The sequence below is a fragment of the Passer domesticus genome, chromosome 3 (genome assembly GCF_036417665.1).
Source record: "Passer domesticus isolate bPasDom1 chromosome 3, bPasDom1.hap1, whole genome shotgun sequence".
NCBI lineage: Eukaryota > Metazoa > Chordata > Aves > Passeriformes > Passeridae > Passer > Passer domesticus.
In genome coordinates, this window is record NC_087476.1 from 4,067,049 (window position 1) to 4,088,903 (window position 21,855).

Genomic DNA, 21,855 nt, shown 5'->3' on the forward strand with positions numbered 1-21,855 from the left:
GACTTTCTACAGCTCAAGTAATTTCAACAGTAAGTTTTTGGTCTCTTGAAATCTGAGGTGGACCAGATATACCTGGAGTAATCCTTGGTCTGGGTGAGCAGCAGCACAAAACAGGCCAGAAGGGAAGAGCAGTGACCTTTCCAAACAAGGGGAGACAGGAGGGAGCTGTCACGTGGAGACTCTCATCTGTCTGAGGGGAAGTGGGAATCCATGGCACAAAAGCTGACTTAAAGCAGCATTTTGTTCCAAAGAGCTTTGTTCTCTGTGTGTGTGACAGCTGCCTTTTCTGTGTGCTCCATGGCAACACCTGGCAGGTGTCACTGGGGGTGAGAAGGCTCCTGCCTCGTTACCTTCACGGGGAGATGAGTAACGGAGCACGAGTGTCATAACTATTGCCATGCCAACTGCCCGTGTTCCCTTTTCCTTGGAGACCTGTCTGGTGAGATGGCAGGTGGATAAGGTGGGTTTAGGTAGGAGCTCAGTCCTAAAATCATTCTCCCAACTTCATGTTACAAAATGCAGAGCTGCTGTCAGCAGAGTTGTATCCAGCCCCCTGTTCTCTCCAGATAACTAAACTCACCACCATCACCCTATTTTGAGTAGACTCACAATTTGTGGGTTTCCCCCTCACCCTTATTTTAATCCTTAGCTATTCCAGCCTTTCTATTGAAAACAGACTTTTTGACACGTTTATAGGAACTGCAGTTTTATTGCAATTTTAGTAACAAACTGGCAGTCTTCACTACTTGAAGGTGAAAGGCCCATCTGAGAGAAACCTGGAGTGGTTTTCACTCCAGGCTCCAGAGAGCTTTAGCTCTCTAAAGTACTGCACTAAAAGGTTGAGAAAACAACACAAGAACCTGACTTTGGTTCTCAGAATTTTTTTTTCTCTCCTATAGGTTTCATTTCAATATCCACCAGTTGTGGGGTTGAGTTTAGGAGCAGCTAAAAAGGGAGAGGTTAGGAAGGAAAGAAAAGTTAACATGGGAGTGGAATCAGCTGGGTCTGTAAAAGGGGGAGGGAGAGAGTGAAGCAAGGGTGAAAACCATAAAATACTTTTTGAAGTACAATATATTCAAGTCAGCTGAGAATTCAACTGCTGACCCTCTCCTTCGGCTTCTGGGAAGAGATCACTAGGGAAGGCCCGAAGGAAGTCACGGTAGTTTACCTTGTCTTCATCACAGGAACAGTAGTCAATCAGCTGTGGGGACAAAACACACAGCAAACACCATAAAGAGTTGGAAAAAGCTGCAAAATCTGGGTTGTTTTTAGGGGAAACTTCCCAGAGTTCTCCTTGTGGGACAGAGCAGGAGATGTTATTCCCCCATGTGGATTTCCCCATCCTGGTAGTCCTGAATCACAGGTAAACTTGGAATCATAGAACCATTAAGGATTGAAAAGTCCTACAAGATCATTGAGCCCAACATGTAGATCATCAAGTCCAACCATTTAAAGATTGAACTTGATGATTTAAAGGTTGGACTTGATGATCTAAAGGTTGGACTTGATAATCTAAAGGTTCAAGTCTGACCTTGGATGCCTATAGATGACACTAATCTATGCAAGGAGAAGAGTTAAAGTGGTTTTTTTAATCCTGATTTCCTTCTGGACCTCACCAGAGTGGCAAGAGAGCCACAAAAATACAGAGCATGGCCACAGACAGAGATGTGCCACAGGAAATCTTGCAGAAATCCCTGCCAAAAGTGGGGTGGAGGCAGTGTATGTGAGCAGTCCCTGTTCCCTGGTGTCACTTTGGTGTGTGCACATGGCATATAGGGGAGACACAGATAATTGAGCTTGGTGACAGCCCCACTAATGAGCCAGTTCTGGTGTCCGTGCCTGACCCTGCATTGTGTTACAGAGCCACAGCCTTTGTGTGCTTCAGGGGAAGAAAGAAGGCTTTTGTTTCTTTAATTGCATAACTAATCTCCTTCTGACACCCAGCGAGATGGAAAAGGTCTAATATCACAATTCCTTGAAAGGATTCCCCTTCCCCTTGTCGCCTGGAGACAGATTCTCTGGGGTTTGCTTCTGTGACTGACAGCTGTGCTCCTCTCCAGGCAGTGAACTCTCTGCCATATGTTTAATTTATAGCCCTGCCACACTTCCCAGGGCTCTGGGAACACTGGCATCAAGATTTCAGGAGAGGAGATGGATGTTTTTAGTGCACAGGTCCTAGACTGGGGCTCAAATGTGGGAGTTTAGCTTCAGTTGTCACAGGTTCTCCAAATAATTTTGAGAATGTTCTCCCCCACTCTCAGAGTGGAGCAGGGATTGTCACCCCACTGTAAATTCCTCAGGGCAGAGTGAGCTCTGATGAACTCTGGTACAGCAAAGCCCTGGGTGCTTGTCAGGCCTTTATTCATCCTACACTCAGAGACACAAATCCCCTGCCATGCACCTTTCTAACCATGGCTGTGATGCTCACAGTGGACTGCTTTAGAAAACTTTTTATTTTAGCAGGGTAAATAACTCCCTTTGGTTTCTAGATTTCTCTAAAGTCTGAGCCCCCTTATTAGCCACTAATCTACTGCCTAACCCATGATGCTGAGGAAACATCTTTGCCAGTCATATTCCTCCTCCATCCTCACTGCAGGGATTTTTCCCTCAGTTTCCCTCACATCTTTTGCTTTGCAGACTGTGCAAAGACTGTGATCTCCATGTGCTGTTTGTTTCTCACAGTGCCTAGCAAGTGTTAACCAGGGCATTATGATTCTAAAATAACAACAACAACAACAACAATAATAATAAACATCATTATGCATATATTTCTATATTAATAATAGTAATAATCTTAAGATCGAATAATATTAATAATACATTAATTGTATTAATATATTCAATTATATTTTATTAATTACATTCTGAAAAATAATATTAATTACACTAATAAGTTATTATTTATTATTAAATGTAGTTATTGTTGTTGTTGTTGTTGTTGTTGCTGTTGTTTTTGTTGTTGTTATTTTGGAAAATACTTAGTTCTTAGCCCTTCAGTTCAGTAGCTGTTGAATCCAGAATGTCTCTAAGCTTTCCTAAGGCACATTCCTTGAACACCTCAGTGTCATCTCTACTCAATCCCAGCTGTGCTTAAGCCATCACAAACTCTCCAAGCTCTGCAGGAGCCTGTCCCTGATCTCTGTCATGATTCCTGACCTCTATCACAACACACGACCTCTTCCACTCATCCAAGACCTGAACCAGCAGGAATTTTCACACATTACAGTGCAGTCAGATGGGGGGGGGCAACCTGGATAACATTTTTTCCCTTTTCCTTAGAGGACAGCAATTATTATCTCCTCTTAAGACACAGGCTCAGTCCAACAGCTCAGGAGTTTTTCTAAACTCTCTTGCCCTTTTTTTGAATGTGTTCCCCTTTGAAGGCTAGAGCAGCTGGTTAGGGCTGGTTTTTAGAAGAGGTCTTTTGGAAGAGCCATGGGAGGGGAATTCCACATGCACAGCACCCCTTCCCTCTGACCTTTTTAAGAAGAATGGTGCTGGATGGCACGTTGAACCTGTCACAAATGGTTAAAAATCTTGCTTTATCCAGGAAGCCAGAGCCCTCCTTGTCACAGTGGTGAAATGTCTCATGAAACTGCCTGGTGTTGAAGGGCTCTAGGAGTTTCAGTTCTTTCTGAACCTCCACAATTAAATCATCCAGGTCCTTCTTGGGGAAGCCACTGCAGAAGAAAACAATAATAGGATTTCATGCAAAAACTCATTTTGGCAGCCTTGCTGTGACACTTGAGGAAAAAAAGAGCATTTCCCTGTGTGCTCCACAGTGTCATAAACTGTGGGAAACTTGAATTTCAACCAGAGGCATGATATAACTGCCTCAAAACCATGTTCTGAGATAACAGGGCTGTTACTAGGTCACACAAACTTGGTCCAGACAGCTAAAAGGAGGATGTGGTCTAGGCTCTGATGGGCGGATAAGCAAAGAAGGAATTAATGCCCTAAAAAAGGCTCCCCCCACCACCTGCTGAGCCTGCAACCATCAAGCAGCTCGAGCTGACAGCACCTGTTACAGTGAACTGATGCCTTTTGGGAAAAGATGTGTCCCCCACCTGAAAATTATGTCCCCCCAAAACTGAAAGTGTTTAAGTGTTGCTTGGAGCAACCTCAGATGGTGGAAGGTGTCCCTGCCCATGACAGAGGTTGGACTGAGCTGATCTTTAAGGTCCTTCCAACCCAAGCCATTTTGTGATTCTGTGATTTTGGCTGGAAGTCCAAACACTTCTTGAACTCAGGCTTGGTGCTGTGACCACTTCTCTGCCTCTGCTGCTGAGCCAGAGCTGTCCCAGGAGGTTTTGGGGCTAGCAGCAGCCACAACATTTTACTGTACACACCTCACACCCTCTGTGTGTGCCCCAACACAGCCTCTTGGAGCATCAGAACCACCAGCAGAGCAGGAGGCTGGAGCCCAGGGAGGCTGCTGAAAATGCCCTTAGCTGTCATCCTTCTTTAGCCCCACCAGCCCATTCTTTGTAGCCTACCTGCTGGCAGTCTCCACTACCACCTTCCGTGGGAGGAAATGATCCCTTATGGATTGCACTGTGGCTGCAGGGAAACTCTCTGCATTTCTCTCAAAATAATTAAGCACATATTCATCAGCATCAGTGATAATAAACCTGTGGCCAAACACTAGGGGAGAAACATTAAAGAAGAAGTGTTACCTGTGGTTTAGCATGGGTTAAAGTAATTTTTTTCATCCAGGAGGGAGCAGAATTCCTCTCCTGTGGCTGGGCTCAGGTTTGAGCCAGCTCTGCTACTTGTTTCACTTCTTGAAGTAAGAATAATTTCATTGATTGAGAGATTCAAACATTGACAGTAACAAAGTTATTATCAATGTACACCAGCTGCTAATCTGGAAACTCAAATGTGAGGAGACCCAGAAGCAGCAGATCTTTCAACTGAAGGAAGAGATATGCAATAAATGACATATCAGAGCAGAGCATTATAAATCCAGGCTGGATTTTACCTTCGATTGTAGAGCCAATGGTGAAGTCAGAGGGCTCATAGTATATGGGATTCTCTGGAGTAGACCCTGGCTTGGTAACTCTGGTCCTTTTTAAGTATTTGCCTCCAGTGATGCCAGAGTTTCTGACTGGGGGTTCATAGATGCTGATCGTGTCATCAGCAAGGAAATAAGAGAGGATGAAACGACGATTTTTGTCCTCAGGCACTGGTGATTCCTAGGGGGAAGGTAGCAGGTTTGGAACAGAGCATTTGAACCAGGTTTTCCTTGCCTGGGGTGCTTAGGAGTACCTAGTAACCCACTCATAAGCACCCAGAGCTTTTTTTACAGCTGACTAGACAAAGCACTTGATGTGCTGACATAGCATAACAAAGCACTAGACAGCACTTAGGATCTGAATTTCAAAGGTTACTTGCTTTACTCAAGCCACTGAAGCAGAATCTGGGTTGAAGTTACCAAATATATCCAGTGTTTCCACAGCCTGAGTAATCCAAGAGAAATCCTTACTCTATCCTATATGGAATGATTCATCCCAGAAAGGCTGCAAAATTCAGTTTTAAATTACATTTTTTCATTATGCTGAGTGCCTGAGAGAGGCTGGTGCTGTTTCAGCCCTTAGTCACAGGAAGTCACTCCCCTGACACACCAATGGATTTACTTGCTTAGCTTAAAGCTAAGTGGATCTTAACTCCTCAGCTGTGACCTTTAGGGAGCTCCTGCACAACAGAGAAAAGAAACCAGCCCTTATCCACCCGGAGTGTTTGGAGAGGGCAGGCACAAGGCAGCACAGGAAATGCCATCGCTGCTGCTGGATGTGCCAGAGGCTCCTTGCATAAACCAGCTGCAAAGCTGGCACTAAGTCCAGGGCCTGGTGCTGTAGTGGGTGGAAAACACCATTCTCATGGATTTTCCAGCTTCCACACCAGCACTGGCTGCTCTGCTAGGACAGCTCCTTGCTGGCTGCTGCATCCAGGACTAGCCTGGAGAAGGGCAGGGGCTGGAGCCAGCAGCAGAGACATCGAGCATGGCTGGTGGCAGTGGTGGCAGGCAGGGGCACAGTGCCCAGTGCAGGCTGCTGCAGCCAGGGCCATCTGTCACAAAGCAGTGGCAGAGGGAGTTTTCCCATAAATGGCTGTGGGTTTGTAGCAGCTCTGGTTTGTACTTTCTGGCCTCATTTTTATTATTTTTCCAATTTTTTGAGCTGCCAATTGTCACAGCAAGCACAAAACAACCCCATGGCATTAACCCAGGGACACTTGTGATGGCACAGGGAGGTCTCTTTTCCCACTGGCACAAAGGAGAGTTTGCCAACAGCCTTGTCTGGCCAGGCTGCTCCTTCCATCCTCCTGGCACTATTCCACCAAGGAAAACACTTACCAGGGCCACCTGGTACCGCAGGACCTTGAGATTGTTCTCCAGCATCTTAATGATATCTTTCCGTGGAGGCTTTGGAAACAGGCTGAGGCAGTTCTGGAGAGAGTCTTCAGGGATGCCAAAACCATTATAGGGAGGAATTACCTGCATCCAGAGGAGATATCAACCATAAACAGCTGCAGCTAAGAACAAGACAAAGTTTACAAGACTTAGCAAAGCCCACCAGATTTGGAAGGAAATATTCTGCCACCAGGTAGCAAGAGCTGTGACATCCTACCCAGTAGAGATGGTTGATACCAGCCTGGCCATGTGTTGTATTTAACAAAAATGTAAGAGGATTAAGCAAATCTGAAACTCAGAAAGCCAGGTAATTTCTCTGATTTCAGAGGTTATGGCTATACTGAAGAATCATAGAGTGGTTTGGGTTGAAAAGGACCTTAAAATCATCTAGTTCCAACTAAATCTTCCCGTGCACAGGAACTCGGCCATCAAATGGTAACACTGGTAGCCTGATCCCCATCATGCCTGTGGTCTAAGCCACAATTCCAAATAATTTTTGGTCTCATTTTGGGAGGTAACAAGGGCTGTGACCATCCTCAGTAGGCAGTATGGACTTGGCAACACGGTTTTGAAGAGCGAGGGAGAGTTCAGTAGTGTGAGTGCAGCCAGGCTTTCATTGATTATGACCATTCTTGCCTTGTCTTTTTCAAGTTGATTTTTTTCTTTAAGCTGAACTCGTTTTCTACAGGTTCTTACTAAGCTGAACCTCTACATTACTATAAGAGCTTACACCAACTGCTTCCTTTCCTCCCTTCTCTTGAGAAATTGTTTGCAGTACCTGTGGAGCTTTTTCAAGTGGTTTCTTATTTACATCCACTGGCTGGAAGTCTGTGATGCCATATTTTTCACGATAGAAGTCCTGGGTGAACTTGTCACAATCATAGATCAAGAAGGTGCGTCCAAGGAGGGTGACAGTTTTGCCAATAGCAAAATCTTTGGGTGAGTACCACTCTTGTACCTCATGGTCAGTGATCTCCAGCACACAGCTTGGGAAGTTCTCTAAGGACAAGGGAGCAGAAGGAAAAATGAATTAATCAGGGAGATGTTAATATTTGAAACATAGTGAAAATTATATAAAAGCAAGGTGTATAAATAGCTACAGGGAGAGGCTGGCACTGCTGTCCTGCCACTGTTTACCAAAAAATAAAGAATTTAGTGACCATTTGAAGAACTTTTTTTTTGACCATGAAATAATGACACCTTAGCACAGATGGTGTGCCAATCTAAACTTACTGTTCTTGTCCACAAAGATTTTGGGCAAGCGCTGGCGCCTCATCAGTACCGGGAATGGATCTCTCCCATCATTTCTCTTGTGCACTTCCCGAACCTCCACCGTGTCATCTGCCAGGAAGTAATGGATGATGCAGGGATGGTGATCACCAAAGGCACAGTTGGTGTCATCCCATATGGCATAGAAGCGAAGCACCTGGAGTGGAGGGGAAAAAAAACCAAACAGACAAACACGGATCAGAATTATCTTTTAGTGCTGCAGAAATCAAACTCATCACACTGAGATGCTCAAGAGTTCCCCAAGGTTCAGCTCCTGAAGAGAGAGGAGAGACACAGGGAGAATTTAATCAGAGCAAGGGGCATTTGTTTTTGTCTGAAATTGTCTGCTCTGGCACCTGGCATCAATATTTTGGGGGAGCAAAGGAGTGAATGCAGCAAGACCATTCCGAATAGAACTGCATCTGGCTGCTAAATTCCAGAGGCAGGTGGCTTATCTCATTCCAACAGAAAGCAAGAGAGTAATGGATGATATTGAGCACAGGCTCTGCAATCCAAAGAGGAGCTGTTTACAAGGCACAAAGCCCAGAAAAAAGCATAAAAGGTTTTGTTTCTCACTAAAGCCAAGAAAGGAGCAAATCTGGAGTCTGTTCAGCAGACTGAGACAATTTAGAGTAAGTGAGGCTGCAGACTCTCACAAGACCTGGGTTTCAATAGCACATATTCACTGTAATCACAGAATCTTTTAGGTTGGAAGACCATTGAGTCCAACCTCTGACTGGCCCCCACCCTGCCACCCTTCCCAGAGCACTGAGTGCCATTTCCATTCATTCTTTGGACACCTCCAGGGATGGGGACTCCACCACCTCCCTGGGCAGCCTGTTTCAATGTCTAATCACCCTTTCTGTGAAGAAATTCTTCCTATCTCAACCCAAACCTCCCCCTGCACAACTTGAGGCCATTTCCAGTCCTCTCTCTGGTTGCCTGGGAGAAGATACTGAACCCCCCTCAGCTGTCCCCTCCTGTCAGGGAGTTGTACAGAGCCAGAAGATCCCCCCAAGCCTCCTTTTCTCCAGTCTGAGCCCCTTTCCCAGCTCCCTCAGCCCCTCCTAGTGCTCCAGCCCCTCCCCTGGACACACTCCAGACCCTCAATGTCTTTCCTAAAGTGAAGAGCCCAGACCAGGACCAGGACTGGAGGTGCCTTACCAGTGTGATGTGGGTTATTATACAATAATTTGGGTAATCCCCAGCTCTCTCACCTTTGTGTCATAGGCCAGGAACTGCCTGAAGGGGTCGGGACCTGTGGGCACGATGCGTTTTTGCACAGGCATCCGACGCTGTTCCGTGTAAGGATCCGAAACCAGCTCCTCTGGAGGGTTCACTACAATTCCTTGGCTCTCCAGGAACACCTAGGAAGGTCATCTGAGGTGTTAGTGCTGCCAGGAGTTCTGAAGGTAAGAGGTGACTAGAGGTTACAGGCAGGCTGGGGTGAGTGAGGTCAGAATTCTGCAAGTTCACTCCTCACAGAGAATGAGGCAAACAGCAAAATACAGCAGATGACAAATACCTTTGTTTAAGCTGCTTCTTATCTTTGCTTACCCTTTAATTAATCAGAGCAGTTCTGTCCTGAACATCCTAACTCAGATTTCACTTGAGCACAGTTTTCCTTGGCCTTAGGGCTTTAAATGGAAGATAACTGTCAGTTGGGCTCTTTTATGTAAATGGAAAAGACTAAATTTCTGTATAAACACAGATGAAGTCAGCCTGAGTTTGCAATAATTTAGGGCTGTGTCAGATAGTTAGAAGAAGCTAGTGTCACCCACACTAGGCACAGGAAGACCCTTTAGGCACGAGGATATGTGTCAGTGGCAGCTTCATTCCATCTGTCAGGAGTACCTTTCCCACAGAAAGAGTGCAATCTGCTTGTTTATAAAGGGATTTTTTGCTTACCTTGGACCATGAACAAAATCCAGGGTGTTACTCGTGGGCTTGCATCAGTCACCCAAAACAATCTCTGAAGTCAAGGGACTTGTTCCCTTTTTGGCTTTGGGAAGTGGTCCATGAAAACATTCAGCCCAGGAAGCACCTATGCAAACATCTCCCACAGGAATATGAGATCCCCCTGGAGACTCACAAGGCAAGTTCACACTTTCAGACTCACTATTTCCTGGTCTGAAAGATGTCAGTAAATGATAAATACACTATTGGCCTTGAGTTGTAGACCCATGTAGCTCATTCCATGTTTTCCATCAATATTAACATGAGGACCAGCTCTTTATTTGATGAGGACTGACTTGAACTGTTACCCAGTCCCAGCAGAGCTGGCCCCACAGCCACATTTATACCAATATATTACACATGCCTAGGAACATTCCTGGGCACTGAGGCCAACTGACAAGGAAAAGCCTGGACCTAAACTCTTCCAGCCTCCAGGACAGGTTGACTGCATGTAACTCACCTACTGGGAATAGCCCCTGGAGCAGTCCAACTCCTGGACTGGAGGAATAGTAGCTGACCAGGGCTGAGATTTTACTGGGGACAATCTAACAGGACACCAGTGTACTGGTAATTCTTATTTCTTGTTATTGGATCATTATTATCTCATTTACTGGCCCAGAAATAGCCAGAAATAGAAAAGCAGGCAATGAGTAAGCTTTTTTAGAAAGGTCAGTTCATACCATGATTCTCAACCCATGGATCATGGCTTGGCTGTGGATGTGTGCAGAGTTACTGCTTGTATTCCTTTCCACTAACGATGTGGAATATTAACTGTTCCACAGTGGAATATTAAATCAGAAAAGAGTCAGGATCTCTAATTTCCCTCTCGTGTATGCACAATGTTTCATCTGGACTCCAAGCAGTTAAACTGCCTGGACAGGAACTTAAACTTGTATTGTAAAGAGAAGTCCTGAAGACAAAGGATGGACTCCCAGCAGTCCTGGGGCAAAAATCCTGAGCACCTCACTTGCCCTCAGCAGACGTCATACCCTGAAGTCCCCTTTGGCCTAAAAAAGAAATCTACACAAAAAGCACAATGAAAACTGCGAGCACCCATATCACAAAATCTACGGCTGCAAACTGCTGGACTCTAACAGGTAATTAAACCCCTGCATTTGCCAGGCACTGGGGGTGTTTCTGCCAGTGCTCCCCCTGGCACACACCTTGGTGAAGGCGTCGCAGTTGACCAGGCGGTAGGTGCGGCCGTAGATGGTGAGGTCGATGCCCAGGTTCAGGTCCTTCCAGTGGTAATAATCCCCCTGCTCATTCTTGGGCACCCGGTGGCGTCTCATGAGCTTGCCTTGCAGCAGACCCGAGTTCTTCACCTTGGGCTCGATGATGCACATGCTGTCATCCTCCAGGTAGTAGTAGATGCCCACCTGGCGGATCCGGTAGTGCTCCTCTGGAGAGATGGCAACTTCCTCCATGAAGTAGGCATCGAACTTCAGAACCTGCCCCAGGCACAATGCAGCAAAGGGAGAGAGGAAAACAATTCGAACGCCGTGATTAGTCTATCAAGGCAAATAATTTATTTGTAATTTGCTTTGGTGGTGTAAAATTACTGGATTAGTTTTTAAAAATCTTCAAAGATAACTGTGGCCTAATCTGTGAGTGACACCAGAGACACCAGGAATACTTTTATTAAGATGTGTCTTTTGCAAATTCGGTGTGCCTGAAACAAATATAAAAATACAGCCTTTTCCCTACTTCTTGATCACCTGCTGTTTCACCTACTGCCAGGTGCTTGGCTGCTGACAGTAATCTACTTTACTGATACTCAGCTTTTTATTTGTCAGCTTTACAGCCCTGATTTAAGGAAGTTATTTGCAGATTTTAGTGAAGAGTTCAACCACATCTGAGAATTTTAAAATCTGAGAGGGGTCATAATTTTAAGGCCAGACTGGAGGGGCTCTAAGCAATCTGGGATAGCAGAAGGTATCCCTACCCATGGCAGGGAGGCTGGAACAAGATGATCTTTAAGGTCCCTTTCCGTGATCTGAAGTCACATCTATTCAGCACTGACAGCAAAAACTGATTTATGCTGGGGAAACAAGGAAACTAATCAGCCAGGCCTCTGTTTGGCAGAATTAAGAGGAATATTCCCTCCAAGATCATTCAATGCCCCTAAGAAGGTGCAGGTGGCCTTGCATACCCAGCCTACATCAGCCCAGAGGCCTGGATAATTAAGAGATGATAAAGCCAGCAAGTTCCTGTCAGTCAACAAAGTGCCCCACAAGGGATTGTGACATCCCCAGCAGCACTGGGGCCCCTGCTGCTCCTGTGGCTTGAAGGAAGGGGCAGAGGAGGATCTGACAGATTAAACAGCAACATTTACATTGCTCTGAAGGAGCAGCCTCAGCAATTAACAGAGCACATCTGTGCCACAGGCGGGCTGAGGGCTGGCTGGCTGCAGACTGCTCTGGCAGGGCTGGCAGCGTGTGGAGCCTGCACGTGCAGAGCTCCCCAGCCCTGCAGCTCCCACTGCAGCAGCTGCTCCATCCATGGGTAAGGGTTGCAGCTTGGGCCATGGGCACACTGAAAACCATGTGCCAGCTCAGGACTGCTCCGAGCAGGCACAGAGCCAGCACCCAGCCTGATATAATGACCAAGATGTAACATGGGAAGCACTAATGGAGCAGGCTGTGGTGACCAACACGAGCACCAATAGATAGACCACGGTCAAACAGGCTACCAGGGTTCCCACTACAGACTGACTTTTCCAGTTAATGCTCAGTTAGAACCACAATATAGTTTTGGAAGCACAGAACTCCAGGCTGTGGCTTACAGAGCAATACTTTTAAGCTGGAGCTTTCCAGAGCTAATCAAACCTCTTTTCCAACATCTGCTGAAATGCTCAAGTGGAACTTGCAGGGAATGTCTTACATCGTTTACGTATTATAATCCTCCTCCCGAGCAAAGAAAGCCTCTTTCAGTCTGGGATTCAGCTGTCTCTGACTAAGGGCTCTGGCATTTGAAAACTGCTGCATGCAGTCCCGTGAACCCTGGAGCTGACTGTTTATGTCTCCGAATTTGGCCAGTGATATTCCTGGAATCAGCTTCTTTATACCTTTTTGTCATAAGCCACGAATGCTGGAGTGAAGCGGGAAGGTGCAGGCCTCTTGACTTGCCCATAGGTCAGTGTGGCTCCCTTGGTGCATAAATCATCTAATTCATCTTGAGAGAGCTGATTTGCAAAGAGTGTGTCCCCACCAACCCCCTCTCTTGGCAGCCGGAAAAAGGCATATCCATTTTTGAAGTCCAGTGTCTGGGACCGATGAAAAGATGTTTTCTGTTGGAAGGAAATCCAGCTATCAAAATACTGCATGAATTTAGCAGATGTAGCTACTGGAAGCACAAAAGAAACCCAGTAAAAGAGTGCAATATCAAGAATGTCTCACCCCACACACATCCCCAGCATTTTATTATAAACTACTGCAGCAGTTATTTAAAATCAGATTTTGTACTTAGGGAAAAAAAACAGTGGAAAAAACAGTGAGTGGTGGATGTATAAAGCACGAGAGTAAACTCAGATCCTTGCACTGCCACACGCTCTGGAAGAACTTAAATCACTGAATTTCCTGACTGCCACCATAGTCAGTGCCTAGAAGAGTGTGTCAGCACTTTATCTGCCCTGGTATTTATCTCACCAGCTCTTTGTTCCCTACCCTATTTGTCAGCAGTACAGAGCACCATGGGGCCTCAGTTACTGCCTTATGGTGCTTCCTTCACTGCCGTGCACCCTTTGTGTATTCCACTGTTATTTATTTTCTTAACCCTCCACTGAGCATGATACAGGATTGTCTTTGCTGGGTTAAATCAAGGCATGTCATACCCATAGAACTACAATTATGAAATGTACAATAGCACATTAGTTGTTTTATTACCTCTCTACATAGTCATGGACTCATAGAACAGCCTGGGTTGGAAGGGACATTAAAGATTATCCAGTTCCACCCCCTGCCATGGGCAGGACACCTTCCACTATCCCAGGTTGCTCCAAGCCCTGTCCAGCCTGGACTTGGACACTTGCAGGGATGAAGCAGATACAGCTTCTCTGACCTGTGCCAGGCCTCACCACCCTCTTTGTAAAAACTCAATTAAGCCTCTTTGAGTTTAAAACCATCATTCCTTGTCCTACTGCTACAGGCCCTGCTATAAAGTTCGTCCCATCTTTCATAAAGTCCTTCTAGGCCCTGGAAGGGGCTCTGAGCTCTCCCTGGCTCCTTCTCTTCTCCAGATGAGGACCCCCAGCTCTCCCAGCCTGGCTCCAGAGCAGAGGGGCTCCAGCCCTCAGAGAATCTCCTTGGCCTCCTCTGGATTTGCTCCACAGCTCCATGTCCTGTTTATGCTGAGGACCCCAGTTCTGGAGGCAGCTCTGCAGGGGGGGTCTCACCTGAGAGGGGCAGAGGGGCAGAATTTCCCCCTCCCCTGCTGCCCACAGGGGGATCAGCCCAGGACATTGTGGGGGTTTCTGGCTCCCAGCCTCTCATCCATCAGCAGCCCCAAGTCCTTCTCCCAGGGCTGCATTCAACCAGAGCTGTGCACAGGAGCTGATCTCTGTCAGCCACTCTTGTTCTTCACCACTGAGGAGCAGGGTCAGGCTTGAGTGACACCAAACTGCTCCTCTTGCTGCAAAATCCACCACACGTGGTGCCTCACCTGCACTCCAGAGCCTGCCTGGTCCCTCTGGGCTTTCACACTTAAAGCTCCAGAGAAAGCAGGGGAAATTATGACTCTCTGATAATAAAACCTCTTGACTTTTGCCAAGTAAAACACAGTTGTAAGCATTTCTAGTGCTGAGAGAACAAGCTCCAGCTCCTTTTCCAGCCTCAGGCATGCAAACTGCACTCCCTCCCTCGCCCCTCATGGTTAAGCCTCTAATCTTATTTATACCTTCAAGGCCCCACTTGCATTCCACATAATTCCCTGTTTTCTCTTTAAACTGCTACTATAGATCTTGCAATGGAGGGAGCAGTGAGGAAAACAGGTGAAAACAAGATTTATCTCTAGACATTTTACCAGAACATATTATAAACTGCCGCAGAACTGCCACTTCCTTCTGTTAAATAAATACCAAGGGAAAGCTGTGGGGAAAAAATATTCAAGGAAAACCAGGAAGTTTGTCTTTAATTTGAGCAATATCAGTGTTTGTTAGAAGTGTGCAGGCTTTTCAGAGCCCACATTTGCCTAAAGAAAGCACCTCATTGGTTCATAAGGCTCCTGAGTGGATAAGCTCTCCCAAAGTGAGCCTGTATGCCAGATAACATCATCCAGGATCAGGTGACTAATGAAAATTTAAAAGGGAAAACCCAGAATGTAAACTCCTAATCTCAGTTGCTGCCAGTGTTTATCTGAAGAAATTCCACTGAATTAAGTCCTTCTTTTTGCCAAGTCTCTAACACTTCACACAAACACCATTCCCTCTCCCAGTGTCTGTTTCCCTGTCCTGTGAACACTAAGCAGTAACAACACTTCACTTGAACACAGAGGTTTTCTTCAGAACTTCTCAGCATTCACTTGGAAACCAAGTATTGTGATGCCAGTTTTATGGACTGTAAAACTGCAGATTTACAAGATATTATAAATTATTTCAAGGAAATATTATCTGATAATAATTCTGAGATTACCTTTATTGCTGGATGGTTATTTGTTATGAGTAATTTACTCTGTTTACTACTGGAGAACCCAGCTGTCACTGATTTTAGGCCAGGCTGGATGGGCTTGGAGCAATCTGGTTTGTGGAGGGTGTCCCTGCCCATGGCAGAGGGCTGGAACAAGATGATCTTTAAGGTCTCTTCCAACCCAAACCATTCCATGATTCCGTGACAATGAATTTTCATATACAAAGGTGAATGCAGCCAGGAATGTTTTCTGTTAAAGATGCTCTCCAGGAAGGCTGTAAATTCCTGGTGAGCCCAAACCAGGCATGAAACAATTTTTTTTTTTTTGTGTGTGATTTTTTTTAGTATATCAGAGAAATAAATGGAAGCATCAGTTCTCTGTGGCACCAAATCCTCAAGAGGATGTTGGGAGGTTTTGGGGTTATCAGGTCCTCAGGGCCTGGATCATTGGATGGGGAAAAGGAGAGGTTGTTCCTCATTTAGGTATCAGGTGCAGAGGATGAGGATGAGGATGAGATTGCTTTTTCCAGGGAACCTGGGAACAGCTCAGAGTGTGTCACTTCCTGGGGATGATCCTGGAAGCTGTGGTGACACCAGTTCTGTGGTGGGATACCAGTTCTCTCATCAGGTTATCAGCTTCCAGACCTGCACCATCAAGGATTCAGTTCTCCAGGCAACACCAGAAGAGCAGTTTTGGAAGTATCAGAGCTTTGGAGGAAGGGGTATCAGGAAGGTGTTGATTGCCAGTGGGACTGGTGACTTCAAGGTGTGTCTACGTAATAGACAAATTATGTCCAGAAAAAAAAATAATATTGGGATGATCTGGGGGATTAATTCATGTGGAGGAATGCTCAAGGTTTTATCAATATTGGTTCTCCTGGGTATATCCAGCTGAGGAGGTATCAGGTGAATTTAAGGAACTTGGTTCAGTATCAGTTCAGAGGACTTTGCTTTGGGAAAGCTCAGATGGTTCAGAGAAACAGCAATTTTCCTGAGGGAATCAGGTTTCAGGACTGTAAAGCGAGTTTGGGGATTTCCCCTGGGGTACCTTATGAACTGTGGGGAAATTCTGGGATGGATTCAAGGGAACTGAATATCCACAGGGGTGAGTTTGCAGACAACAGTTCTGCAGTTATGGAAAATCCTTTTGTAATTTCCAATGAGGCTCACAATGAGGGGGAGGAGGGGTGTGTGTGTCTCTCTCCAAAGCTATCAGGACAAATTCAGGGTTATAAGGTGGGTACATGATGCAATGGATTCCTTGGGGAGAAGATTAAAAGTACCAAGTCCCCTTGAAGATTAGTTCAGGGATACGTGGTCCCCTGGGAACAGATTGCAGTGTTCAATAACAGTGGAAGAATAATGGGAGTACCTGGTCTGCTGTGGGATCAGGAGATACCAGGTGGGCACAGAGGGTTCAGATCCCCCAGAAGTGATCCAGCAGGTATTTGGTGGCTTTGGGAAACACCAAGTCCCTGGGGGAGAGTGAAGTGGATATAAAATCTTCTGGGGAGCATCAAATGAGTTTACAGAGCACCAGGTTCTTTGGGGGTACTTCGAGGGTCCTGTCCAGGTTCTGGTGAGTTTGAGGTTCCCAGGACATGGTTCAGAGGACACCAAGTTGTCTGGGGGATATTTGGTGAATAGAGGCCCCTGGTCTGGGGGGGAATTACAGGGTGACCTGAGGGAACAGCAGGTTCCCTTGGTTCTTGGTTCTTGTTCCCTGAAGAAACTGTCTCCCCCTAAACTCTGCTCTTGTGAAACCCCACCTGCAGTGCTGCATCCACACTGGGACCCCAAAACACAATGATTGCAGGGACCTGTTGGAGCCAGTCTAGAGGAAACCATGGAGATGCTCTGGGGGCTGGAGCCCCTCTGCTCTGGAACCAGGCTGAGAGAACTGGGAGTGTTCACATGGAGAAGAGAAGGCTTCAGGGACACCTTAGAACTCCCTTTGGTGCCTAAAAAACTCCTGGAGAGCTGGAGAGGAACTTGGGACAAGGGATGGAGGGACAGGAGAAGGGGCAGTGGCTTCCCACTGCCAGAGGGCAGGGTTAGATGGGATATTGGGAAGGAATTCTTGGCTGAGAGGGTGGTGAGTCCCTGGCACAGGGTGCCCAGAGAAGCTGTGGCTGCCCCTGGATCCCTGGAAGTGTCCAAGGTCAGGTTGGACAGGGCTTGGAGCAACCTGGGATAGTGGGAGGTGTCCCTGCCTATGTCAAGGGGGGGAATGGGATGGTCTTTAAGGTCTTCTAACCTAAACCATTCCACGATTCTATGAATATTGCTGAGTTTAGGGGTCCCAAGACTCCCGTGGATTAAGAGCAAAGTCTGAGGGAGTATCAAATTCCCAGAGAGTGTCTTCAGGGGATACCAGGTACCTCCTGAAGAGGGTGCGGGGAGGCGCAGAGGCCCGTTCTGGGGTCACCTCTCAGGGGACACCCGCCAGGCCACCCCACCTTGATCCGGGGGGGGCCTCCCGTGGAAAGGGGGCACAGCGAGGGTACAGTGGGCGGGCGCGCTCACCGTGGGGTCCTTGATGGAGCAGCCGGGGAGGAAGGGCAGCCCCTGCCCGGCCCCGATCGGGGGCCCTGTCCCTGTCCCCGGCCCCGAGCTCATGGCGGCGGCGCTGCGGGCCCGGCCAGGCCGACGCGTCTCCACGGCAACCGCCCGCCTGCTCGGTGCGCATGCGCGGGGCCCTTCGCGCCTCGCCGTGTTTTTCTCTGCGCCTGCGCACCGAGCGCCGCGGGAGGGCTCTGAGGGGCCGAACCGCCCCCCCCCCACCCCTGTGAGGGGAGCCCGCCCCGCAGCGTGGAAAATAAAGATGTGGGAAGTGTTCATCTTGTTTTATTAGTGATTTTCTCCTCACAGCCCGTCATACTCCGGCCGTATGCTAGTTGCAGACCTTCATATCCTCCTCACGGCCCCCTCATATCTCCCTCGTGGCCCCTCATAACCCCCTCACATTAAAATATCTTGGCCTCCCAAACGGGTTGTGGCATCTGGACTGCTTCTTTTTGGGGAGTTTTCCCTGCTCTGTGCAGTGCCCAGGGTGAGGAGCAGCTCTGAAGGGTCTAATCCATACCAAGAGTGATTTAAATATTTTAACAGGAGTGATTGTGCTGGTTTATGATGTATATATACATGTATAAAAATGTATATAGTTCTGAAATAGTGTATTTTTTATACGTAGCACTGAAATAATTCTTTCAAACATGTTTCTTATCTCTGGAGGAAGGGGCAAAAAGAAGCATCAGGGATACCCTCAAGGAAAAAGGTGGCTGTGCAATAGTCACTTCCAAATACAAGAGAGAAAACAGCCAAATCCATCACCATGGAAAACAGAAGTTGTTTGTTGCCTACAGAAGTTGTGGATTCCTCAAAAGACATGGATTCCTCATCCCTGGAAGCGTTCAGGGCCAGGTTGGACAGGATTTGGGAGAAACCTGGTCTAGTGGAAGGTGTCCCTGCCCATGGCAAGGAGGTTGGAAGGAGATGATCTGGAATGTCCCTTCCAACCCAAACCTTCTAGGATTCCATGAAAACAGAAGTTTTTTGTGCATCTTTGCTTCGTTCTCTTTATCACCACCACACCAGGCAAGCCAGGCTGTGATTCAAGGGCAGGCGGCAGATCCGAGGGTTTTGTAAGCAGGAGTTAAGCGGGGAGAATTGCAGCCAGACCGTCTGTCTGAGCACGGTGTGGGAGGGAGAAAAAAGCCACACGGTGGGAGATAAAGAACGAGGCTGATGAGCTTAGGAAGGAAAATAATGAACTGAAGGCCAAGCAGGGCTAGAAGAGCTGAATCTGGAAGACAGCAAAGCTGCTGGTGTGGTGGCTGACTTAAACCCAGAGGCAGGACCCTGATCAAGCCCTCGCTCTGATTTTTCAAGCTGCAATATCCAGGCAGCATTTGAAAGGGAACAGGGCCTGTCTCAGAGAAGGAAACTCACCTCCATGTGCCAAGGATCATCCCCAAGGACAGTAACTGCAAATCTGGGACAGGGCTGTGTGACAGAGTGCCTGGTGCCCAGCTTGTAAAGATGACAGGTTAGGCATGTTCATCCTGGAGAAAAGAAGGCTCTGGAAGTCCTTGGGAGTCCTTTCCAGTGCCTAAAGGGGCTCTGAGAGAGCCAAAAAGGGATTATTTACAAGGGTATGCAGTGACAGGACAAGGGGCTGGGGTTTTAAACTGCCAGAGGGCAGGGTTAGATGGGATACTGGGAAGGAACTCATCCCTGTGAGGGTGGGGAGGCCTTGGCACAGGTTCCCCAGAGCAGCTGTGGCTGCACCATCCCTGGAAGTGTCCACGGCCAGGCTGAACAACCTGGTTTAATGGAAGGTGTCCCTGCTCATGGCAGGGGTTGAGAACGAGATGCCCCTTCCAATCCAAACCATTCTGGGATTCTACAGAAAGAAGAAGAAAAGCCATAGCACAAGGTGTTTAGTAATTGTGACTGTAAAGCAGCAGAAAGGAGAAATAAAGAATTAAAGTGAAGATTTAGATTAAGCTTCATCCTTGGCAACTTCTGTACAGACAAGTCTGACTTGCAAAGGTTAAGATGAGCCTTTTTAGCTTCCCACATCCCTGCTATCCACTCATGAAAGGCAAAAGGAATTCTTTATCGGGCTCTGCTTTCGTGGCAGTGGAGGACACAGATGGAGACATCTCGCCCTCTGGCGGGTGAAGATACAACCTGCAGAAGCCTTCGTCTGCGTGGTATATTAAGAAATCATTAAAATTACTGGTTATTGGAAGGTAAAATAAAAGATATTCTAGAGGTTTTAAGTTCTGAAATTCAGAAAAAATTGATGAATTATGTATGTGATCACACACAACCCTCCCAGATAAGGCTGATGAGTTGAGGATCTGGAGCAATATGACAGAAAGGGATCAGAAAATCAACAAAACACCATGATGGAGAAATCTCTAAAACTGGGATCCCTAAATCTGGGAAGTAAATGTGCTGGGGTGTCTCTGGAGCATGTGTAGAGAACATCAGCAGTGTGGGGACTGGGCATGACGAGGCAGAGATCTGGGTGCATCTGCAGGGCCGTGATTTTGTTGGGATCAGGAAGGTGTGATGGGATGGCTCCCACGACCCGAGTGCTGCAACGGAGGAATACAGACAAACCAAAAAGGTCAGGAAAGGGAGCTGCCCTTTAGTGAGAGAGCAGCTGGAGTGCCTGGAATTTTGTGTGGATGATGAGCCACCAGAGACCTTACAGGGGAAGGGTTCAAGGGATAACCAGTTTGGGTGATGTTGTACTGGGCCAGTTGCCTCTCTGCAAGCCCTGCTCCTCATGGGGGACTTCAGCCACCCTGATACCTGCTGGAAGGACAAGTAAAGGGGGATGGAGCATCTCTCCCAAGAGGAAATGCCAAGAGAATTGGGATTGTTCATCCTGGAAAAGAGAAGGCTTTGGGGTAACCTAACTGCAGTCTTCCAGTACCTGAAGGGAGCCTACAGGAAAGATGGAGAGGGACTATTTACAAAAACATGTAGTGACAGGACAAAGGGGAATGGCTTCAAAGTGAAGCCAGATTTAGATTGGGTATTAGGAAAAAATTATTTAGTGTGGGGTTGGTGAGGCCTTGACACTGGTTGTCCAGAGAAGCTCTGGATGCCCTATCCGTGGAAACATTCAAGGTCAAATTGGATGGAGCCCTGAGAAATGTGGTCTAGTAGAAGGTGTCCCTGGCCAGGGCAGGAGATCGGAATGATATCTTTAAGGTTTCTTCCAACCCAAATCCTTCTATGATTCTGTGATTTGCAGCCCAGGAGGTTTCTGGAATGCAGTGCTGGGTAACTCCCTCCTCCAAGTGATGGAGGAGCCAACAAGGAGAGGCGCTTTGCTGGACATCAAACTCACCAGCCATGGTTTGCTGGAAATGTGGGGGTCAAAAGCAGAGCAGGCTGGTGGACTTCAGGATCCTGAAGGAAGGGAGGAGGGTAAACATCAAACATTAGCCTTCAGGCTTTGGCCTCTTCAAAAGCCTCTATCCGCTTAGTAGAGTCCCCTGGGATAAGCAGGCCTAGGAGGACTCCTCTCCAAGCTCAAGAACGGAGCAGGAAGGGAAAAATGCCAGCAAGCCTGCATAAACAAGGAGCTCCTGGAAAAATTCAAACAGAGAAGCAGCAGAGAGAAGGTGAAAGCAAGGACACGGATAGAAAGGAATACAGAGATTATCTGAGCTTGTAGGGATGAGGAAAGGCAAAGTCCAACTGGAATTGTTCAGGAATGTCAAAGAAAATCAAAAGAGTTTCTACAGGGTGACAAAAGGGAGAGTAGGGAAAATGTTGTTGGCCCATTGCTCAGTAAGATGTGGGAGCTGGCTACAGAGAACATGGAAAAGCCTTCTTCTCAATCTTTACTAGTGAGATCAGCCTTCAGGAACTCCTGGTCCCTGAGAGCAGGGGAGGGCTGGAGCAAGGAATATGTACCTTGGTGGAAGAGGATCAGGTCAGACAATATTTAAAGGATTTTATGGGAGTGTAAAAATCAGGTAAATCCCTGAAGGGAGGGTGCAAGGGCAAGGCTGTGTGCTGGGTCCCAGGGCCAGGACCAGAGGGCACAGGCACACACTGGAACACGGG

General features: G+C 47.2%; 1 protein-coding gene across 2 annotated transcripts; it reads right to left on the reverse strand.

The window, feature by feature from the left end:
- Positions 1 to 689: 689 nt before the first annotated feature.
- Positions 690 to 17,933, reverse strand: EFHC1 (EF-hand domain containing 1). Of its 2 annotated transcripts, XM_064411635.1 has the most exons (11): positions 17,785 to 17,933; positions 12,705 to 12,926; positions 10,801 to 11,088; positions 8,899 to 9,048; positions 7,646 to 7,838; positions 7,191 to 7,411; positions 6,356 to 6,496; positions 4,982 to 5,195; positions 4,497 to 4,644; positions 3,479 to 3,680; positions 690 to 1,201 (listed from the first exon to the last, which is right to left on the reverse strand). In XM_064411635.1, the coding sequence occupies exons 1-11, from the start codon at positions 17,875 to 17,877 to the stop codon at positions 1,076 to 1,078; spliced, it is 1,998 nt and encodes a 665-aa protein (XP_064267705.1). In that variant the 5' UTR covers positions 17,878 to 17,933; the 3' UTR covers positions 690 to 1,075. The 2 variants fall into 2 exon arrangements, with proteins under 2 accessions (XP_064267705.1, XP_064267706.1); XM_064411636.1 differs by lacking the exon at positions 12,705 to 12,926 and having other exon boundaries at positions 17,785 to 17,919.
- Between the last annotated feature and the right edge of the window lie 3,922 nt (positions 17,934 to 21,855).